Source organism: Festucalex cinctus, chromosome 17, assembly GCF_051991245.1.
Source record: "Festucalex cinctus isolate MCC-2025b chromosome 17, RoL_Fcin_1.0, whole genome shotgun sequence".
In the NCBI taxonomy this organism is placed as follows: domain Eukaryota; kingdom Metazoa; phylum Chordata; class Actinopteri; order Syngnathiformes; family Syngnathidae; genus Festucalex; species Festucalex cinctus.
In genome coordinates, this window is record NC_135427.1 from 16,056,293 (window position 1) to 16,064,610 (window position 8,318).

General features: G+C 39.7%; 2 protein-coding genes across 3 annotated transcripts in view; one reads left to right on the plus strand and one right to left on the minus strand.

Moving 5' to 3' along the window:
* Window positions 1-8,318, plus strand: part of LOC144005471 (adenosine kinase-like) — a 106,523-nt gene that overhangs the window by 45,295 nt on the left and 52,910 nt on the right. For both annotated transcript variants that reach the window (XM_077503685.1, XM_077503687.1), the window contains exons 5-6: window positions 2,455-2,627; window positions 5,564-5,672. In XM_077503685.1, coding sequence (XP_077359811.1) covers window positions 2,455-2,627; window positions 5,564-5,672 — 282 coding nt within the window. The remainder of the gene's footprint in view (window positions 1-2,454; window positions 2,628-5,563; window positions 5,673-8,318) is intronic.
* Window positions 1-8,318, minus strand: part of LOC144005473 (uncharacterized) — a 51,062-nt gene that overhangs the window by 7,908 nt on the left and 34,836 nt on the right. The window lies entirely within an intron of this gene.

Genomic DNA, 8,318 nt, shown 5'->3' on the forward strand with positions numbered 1-8,318 from the left:
CACACTGAATGACACGAAACCAGGCATGTTGAGGACTTCACTCTGAACAGAATTGGCGCAGTATTTGGGATCAAAGACAGTCTTTTTCTCGCTCATTATGTCAGCCAATTCCCGTTGAAATGAACGAAGACGGCTTCCGGTTACGTACGGGATACGTCATCACGATCACGTGACCAGGAATATGGCGTCCCACACCGTAAGATTGAAATCTGATACTTAATCGGTTTAAAATAAGCTCAGGGAATAAGATGCCAGAGATATTTGCACTTTATTCTTTGTACACAATAGTGGAAAATGATTAATAAGTGTTGTATCGCTTTAAAGTCTGAAACATTCACATTATTCATGGGAATAAACCAGGAATTGACAAAATTGAAGGTCGGTGCTGATGGTACTGTCATGGAAAATAAGAGAGCAAACTGTTTTGCTTATGACCAAACCAAAATGTTTATATTCATAGTTGATTGTGACACATTTCCATGAAATTCCCACCTCAATCCCCATGGAAAGTTTCCAATTTGGAGTACTTCCAAAATCATTTCCTTTCTTAACTTCCCACGGAAATTCACCAGAAATTTTCCTGACCCTTTGAAAGCCAAAAAAACAACATCGTCGCACGTAATCTGTGAATGGAGATGGATTGTCTCCAGGGTGGAAATGTAGAGATATACATTTCTTCTTATCTGTTGCCGCTTTGTTTTTATTAGTGTAGGAAGGCAGCTTCTGGCAAAAAAAAAAAAGCAGAGGTGTTTTCAATCTGTGTGTTTGTCAGGCTTTTTCTCTGCGTGGGCGCACCGTGTACTCATGCGCATGTTAGTGTATGTGTGCCTGTTAACGACCCTGCAAAATGACAAGCTGAGTTGGCAGTGAGAGTACAGCCGAGGGTCATAGAGAGGGAGAGGAGGAAGAGGAGGAGGAGAAGAAGAAGGGCACTGCTGTGATTCACCATGCTGTCATCAGAGGGACAGCGGTGGCTGGACGTCGAAGAGGCGGGGGAGGGGGTTATGCGCCCATCATGTATTCCCACCTGAGTGGCCGGCACATGTCATTATTTACAGCCTAACCTTGGATGGGGGGGGGGGTGATCACGATGACGGGAGAGTCAGATTGGACTTGACGTGTACCCGAGCCGCTGACCTTGATAAGTGCGAGGCGCCTGCAGCAAAGAAGGTTTGAGCAAGAAGGAGAAGGAGAAGAAGAAGAAGAAGAGTGCACTTGTGTTGACTTTCGCCGGCAGTTTGCGCGTGCACGTTTCACGTCTAGCGGAGGGGAGGGGATGGATGGCGTCGGCCTGATAGACGGAAAGCATGACTTTGTAGACCTGCACCGTCTTTTGACTTAAAGGGATGCTTGACTCATTGAACAATTTCCAGCAATTTCCAATTTCATATTTTATCCAGAATAAATTTGATAACTTGATTATTTTTCATGTACAATTAATAACTTTTAAAAAGTCATTTTTCTACTTGCTGTCGACTGATGACATCACCTGGGCTGAGGAAGTAGCTAATGTCCAATCATGGCTCACCTGTTTTATGGGTTTGGTCAGCAAACTGAGCAATGATTGGTCATTTCCTACTTCCTCAGCACAGGTGATGTCATCAGTCGACAGCAAGTAGAAAAATGACTTTTTAAAGATACTAATTGTACATGAAAAAAAAATCAAGTTACCACATTAATTATAGACAATATATTCACTTTTTACTGCTGAAAATGGCTCAGTGAGTCAAGTATCCCTTTCAGCACCATTCATGTGTTATATTTTAACAGTTTATTTGGGTATGGGCAAAAAAAATAATAATCTAAATCTCTAAATGTTAATTATAAATAATTACATTTACTTCACAATTTTGAGAGTTTTAAAATGAACAAAAAATCAAGTCAGAAAGTTATGTATGACTAACAAATCTCACAATACTTGACAAATTTCATGACTTGGAAAAATCCCATGAGACTAAAATCATAAGATTGTTTCCCAAGATTTTGACAAATCGTGTGAGATTTCAGCACATTTTTTGAGACTTCAACATGGTTTAAGACTGGAAAACATGAAACAAAACACTTGACTCAGATTGGAACATATTGCATTAGACTTGAACAAATGTTTTTGTGAATATTTCAACATATTTCAGGAGACTGGAGAGACGTTTGCAGGACTTTGTCAGATATTGTTGAGATCTCAGCAGATTAGACGAGTATCCATCATATGTCGTGAGATTTCAAAAATGTTTTTTTGAGATTTCACTGTAATTCAGAAGACTTAAAAAAAAAATCCCATGAGACTAAAGCATATTTTGTGCAACTGGATAAAGCGTCGCGAGACTTCACCAAATCTGACGCAATTTAAAAAATCGCATCAGAGTTTCACAAATCTTACAGTATTTCACCAAATCATGCGTGAGACTTCACTTTCCGTGTTAATATTTGATTTATTTTTTTTTGCCCGTGTCCCAGTGGATGATCCAGAAGCCCCACAAGGTGGCGACCTTCTTCGGCTGCATCGGCACCGACCGCTTTGGCGAGATCCTGAAGAAGAAGGCGGAGGAGGCGCACGTGGACGCCCGCTACTACGAGCAGAGCGAGGAGCCCACCGGCACCTGCGCCGCCTGCATCACCGGCGACAACCGGTGAGTGGTCGCCAACATCCTCAACATAAGACCTACTGTACTTCCAAGTGGCATGAGACGGCGCTTTCTTCGATGGCACACCATTTGTAAACAAATCAAATATTATCTTACATTGCTAAAACTTAATTTTCTGTACAGAAGCAGGAAAGGTCAAGCAATAAATTATGTATATATATATTGATATTTAAAAAACAAATAAATAAATATATATATATATATATATATGTATATATAGTTTTTGATTCGTTTTTTTTCCCCCCTGAAAATGCTTCATTTCAACTTAGTTTTAGTATTAGTTTTATTTTTACATCAGAAGTTTATATATATATATATATATATATGAAATGAAGCATTTTCAGGGGGGGAAAAAAAACGAATCAAAACTAACAAACCTGCTCTAAAAACTAATTAAAACTGACTTCAAACAAAAAAGTCAAATCTCTAATGAAAAATCTCAAAATATTCCGGCCCTGATACAAAACAAAACAAAACAAACAGTTACATGGGGCTAAAATATGGTAAACTGCCATCTATGACGTTCAGTGCCGAGTTGTCAGTCAATCAGCCCGCTCGCTACCTGGCCCGACAGGCTTGCTTGTCTGATGTTGATCCGCGACACGTGAAAAGGTCACGCGGCGCGTTCAGGCAGACTGGCGGCGGAAGATTTCTTGCAGGTGTTCCTCAGACAACTCTGAAGACAAAGAGCAAAGGTCGCTCAACTGACGGCCGCTGCTGGCTTCAAATCCGTCTGATGAGTCTTCGATTGGAATTGAATCCAAACTATTCGGATTGCTTGATATGGAAATACTGATTCAAAATGTTTTCAATGTGGGGCATCACACCTTGTTGCTGGAAAATTGCCCGAAAAATCAAGCTCCGCTTTAGGCCTGCTTGATTATGGGGAAAAAAATAATAGTCCTGATTACTTTGGCAATAATTGAAGCCACGATTATTCAAATATTTATTTTTTGGTACAAAACAAGAACATGTTCAGATTAATAAAAAAACAAATGTTAAGATTAATTTAAAAAAATGTTAAGATTAATTAAAAGAAAATACATATATTTACTGTTTAACTTTGTTCCTTGTGTTGTTCATTGCACAAAACTTTGCTTTGCACTTTTTTATTGTAATATTAATTTACGTGTATTACTTCAGTAATTGTAAAATGTTCTACCTTTATTTTCACTATTCCTCTCTGGCTCATTTGTTTAAAATTTTACATTTTTGTTATTTGTTAAAGTTTATGTAAGTTCCCTTTGGATCAAACAGAATTTATTCTAATAATAGATATTTACAATGATATATATTTATTTATTTATGTATGTAAAATTTGACTTTGGAGTGCAGCTTATGCACTGTGCACTAGGACGATCACTTAGTTTTTTTTGGGTACAAAACAAGAAAATGTTTAGTAAAAAATATTAGGACAAATACAATTCTTTGAAACACTAATTATGATAATAATAATAATAATAATAATAATAATTAATTATTATTGTTATTATTATTATTAACTATGTAAGTTCCTTTTGGATGAAACAAAATTTATTATAAATTTATTTTAAATTTTAAAAAAGGTGCAAATGTATAAATTTAAATAACTAAAAAATTTGTGTTAATCTTTTTTTTAATGATTATGCTGATTTTGTAATTGTGGAGTGTAATAACTAAAATTGTAATTTAATTTCGATTAATTGCACAGCCTTACTCAATTTTTTGGTGTAGGATTTTCTAGTAGTATTTTATGTCATTGGAAGTTTAATGCAGGAAGATATTTTTCATAATAGGAAAATTTCATTTTCCTTGTTAATGTTCCTTCACGTCCGTTTCCTTATATTTCCGTTCAACCCTAAATTATCATTGACAAATTCCTGCAATTTATCAGTCCTGCATCTCATCCGGTCTTTCCTCATTGAAATTCCCGAAACACGCCCGTGAAAGGCGGCGAAGCGCTTTTTGTGTCGCAGCACCTGCTCTCATCAAGTAGCTCTGATTGTTGCACTCACTTTGATAGCCGCTCATAAAGAGGGCCGCCGCGTTTTGGAGGGGCTGCTACCTAATGGCCCGTGTTAAGATAATGCCACCTGCCTCTCTTTATATCCGACACTCCCAACTAACCACCAACATCAGCACTCACGGCTCAAGTGTTCATCATGTTCTACTTGTTTCCCCCCCCCCCACTCACTCGCACTGGTGCTTTTCCATGTTGGGAGTTATCTTTGGCTGGAAAAACACAATTTGCACTTGTGAAATTGGACAGGATTGGATCGTATTGCGTTGCTATATAGTATCAATCAATACACGAGTCAAAATATCAATATTGTGTTATGATATTGATACTGTGACTGTATCTTTTTTTTCTCAAAAAGATAAGGTGATTGTTTTTTCTTGTGATACAGTGTTGAGATCGTTATCCAGTGGATGGATGAAAAACAAATACAAATTTGGAGGCGTTTGCAGCAAAGCATTGTTTTTAGGGATGGGAGAGTAACGATATCAATTATCTGTATCGAACAAATACAACCTTCTTTTCAAGGTATCGGGTATTCGTGGAGGCTGTCAATTCCAGCTACCAAAATACAAGTAAAACTTAGTAAACCTGACATCAAGTGAGTCCTCCTCGTCAGTAGATGGCGCTATACTGCGCCATTTTGACACATTGTTCAAATCATCATCTGCACCTGAAAGAGAGGTCTTTGTTCACAATAAAATGGTAAATGAAATTTTACACGCCACAAATACTTGTGGTATCAGTACTGTCAATGGGTACTTAGAGTACACACTCGTACTGGTATCGGTCTTGAACTTATCATCAAACAACTCTTTGTTGGTTTATGAAGCTGATAATATGCATTACAGGTATGCATATTATTACACACTGATAGTCATACTTGAAAAATGAGTCTCTACAATATTTGATGTATGTCGTACAGGTCCCTGGTGGCCAACCTGGCGGCAGCGCAGTGCTACAAGAAGGAGCAACATCTGGACCTGGACGGCAACTGGGAGCTGGCAACCCAAGCCAAGGTCTACTACATCGCCGTAAGTGTCAACATTGTGGCCATCGTGCTCTCTACTTTCGCCACAAGTGTCTGCCAACGTCTCCATTGTGGAGTCAAATGAGGCTCTATTTTATTTTTTTTATTTATTTTTTCCTGGCAAGACAACAGCAAGCTCCGTTCGCTGCCTGCCTCCGCATTGTTATCGGTGGAATGTTTTCATTGATCCCTTTTGAAGGCCGAGAGGTGCCTGCTCAAGTGTCAAAATGTGCTTTCAACACAAAACGCACACGAGCCAATGTCTTCGCACGAGGATGCTCGTCTCGTGTCTCCAGCTTGAGATTTGCGCTCCTAATTCAAGCAGATCAGTAGCTGCGTTTCCATGACCCTTTTTCTCAAAAATAAAAGCGATATTGTACTATTTAAATGAAGTACAATGTCGATTTGCCGGTGTTTCCATTGAAGAGTGTTTGGCTTCTGAGGCGCAATTCTCGTAATTTCCCATTCTCGCAAGACCTCGCTGTTCTGTAGGATGTCCTCGTGATGTTTAGGGAAGACGGACGCCCGGTGTAGTTATATCACTTCATCGGGCGGGTTCGGGAATTTTGTGTTGTAACTCGTGTTCTGGTGTAGACAGAGAACGGCTTTCAAGCTGTGTCTCGCTTGTTACCGGTGGTATCGGACCAAATTCTCATGCGACGATATGGAACATTGGTGCGTTGAACGGCGGCATATTTGCTATGTAGCTAAATCACTTAAAGACTTGTTATCCCCTCAGGAGGCATTTCCGACACAAAAGCGAGTGGGCCCCATACTTCCTACTTCCTGTAGTCAAGCTCATCTCCTTTTATTCTCGCACAAGGCTCGCTCGGTTACACCTCTCTCTCTTTTCATGATATACAAAACACTTCAGCATGTAAAACTAAACTACAATAGCGAATTGAACTAGACTTAGGTGCAATTTCTGGAAAAAATGTGTGGGAATGCTGAAAGCACATTGAGAGATAAATTATGAAAAAATTATAAACTCCTGTTTCCGGGACAATGCGCTTTACCAACTGTGCCACTGAGCAGTATCAGACACCTGGTAATGATAAGTTATATATTTGGAAGTGGGCGTGGAAAGTGATACTTAAAAAAAAGTTAAATGACTGTCCCATTCAAAATGAATGGGGAAAAGTTGATATTAAATGTTAAATTGTGCAAATGTTGTAAGTAATGTGGAATCAGACGATATATACCCCAGGAGGTGTGAATTTTTGAAGCTAGTTGAAATTTGAGCAATGTAATTGGGAGTTGTTAGGCATCAAAAAAGTGTGGAGAATAAAAATACATAATAATACAATAACATGTGAGGGAATTCTCAAAACAAATAGTCAATTGCAAGTAAATGAAAATACACGTGTTACATACCTTTCCTCCGTGTCACATGGCTACTAATGTGCAAAGTGTTTCAAAAACTTTTTTGCGATATTTGAGTTTTGTTTTTTGTTTTTTTTTCGCAAATCCAGTGTTTCCATTACCAGCTTGCTTCCCCCCCCCCCCTCTGCCTTGGAAAGGTCGCCGCATTCCAGTCCGTTACCCAACCCCGACTGTAAAACAGTCAAAAAAGATCTTAATGTTCCTTCCCCGACACCCTACTTTGATGAATTGTATGGAAATAACAAGTCCGGGGAAAATTGAGACTGATGCTGACACTGATTATGGACTTGTAAAATGTTGGGAAGTTTATATATGGTTACTTAGATTTTTTATTTTTTTTTCTAAAAATGTGGCCCCTCCCCCTCCTTTTAGCCTTGATGTCTCATTAGCAAGCATGGCACAAATGGTGCGATGATGTGGGGGAGTTGTTGTTCAGCTTCCATGGGATATGAATTGCGGTTTTCAAAGTGGGCCACCAATGGGCGTTTGAACAACCCCATCCCCGTCCGCCACGTTCTGAAATGTGCCGATCGTCAGGACGTGCGCGACTTGCAATTTATCCGTTATATGGATCAACATCATCTTCATCATCTTCATCGTGGCTGGTGGCGGGCAGGCAGGCAGGAAGCGGTGGCGTTTTCCCACAAAGCGAGAGAATGTTGACGCGCTGCCAAACGCTGGTTGGCAGGCCGTTGCTAGGAAATGTGGCTCCTTAGGCAAAGCATTGCACAAAAGAGGAATAACAAAGGCGGGAGAGGATGGGAAGGGAAGGGGAGGGGGCGGGGCTTGTACGGAATCGCTAACAGCGTTCACTCACTAAACAGACTGTGGAGAGTGACAAGCATAATATCCACATTTGACGCTCGTGTGTCCAGACTGTTATCAGCAGACAAAAGGGAGATAGATGATGCAGATGTTTTGTCAGGTTGTTCAGATTTTTGACACGTTTGTCCGTTTTACAATATTGCCGCAGAAAATTATCATATCAATCTCTCTCTCTCTCTCTCTCTCTCTCTCTCACACACACACACACTCGAACAATCATATCATCATTTGACACCGATATTGATACTGTATTGAAGAAAACCGTATGTTTTCTCTCACCCCTAGTGGACGCTAATGAAATCGATACCTTGTGGCAAAATCAAACAAAACATGTCGATATTGCGATTGAGTCCCAGCCGACAGGGAGGCGGATGCGTATTGTGTGAGTGACTCTAATTGCTCGGGATGATGTGTTCATGCTGGCCCAGTTAGCCTCCTTTCC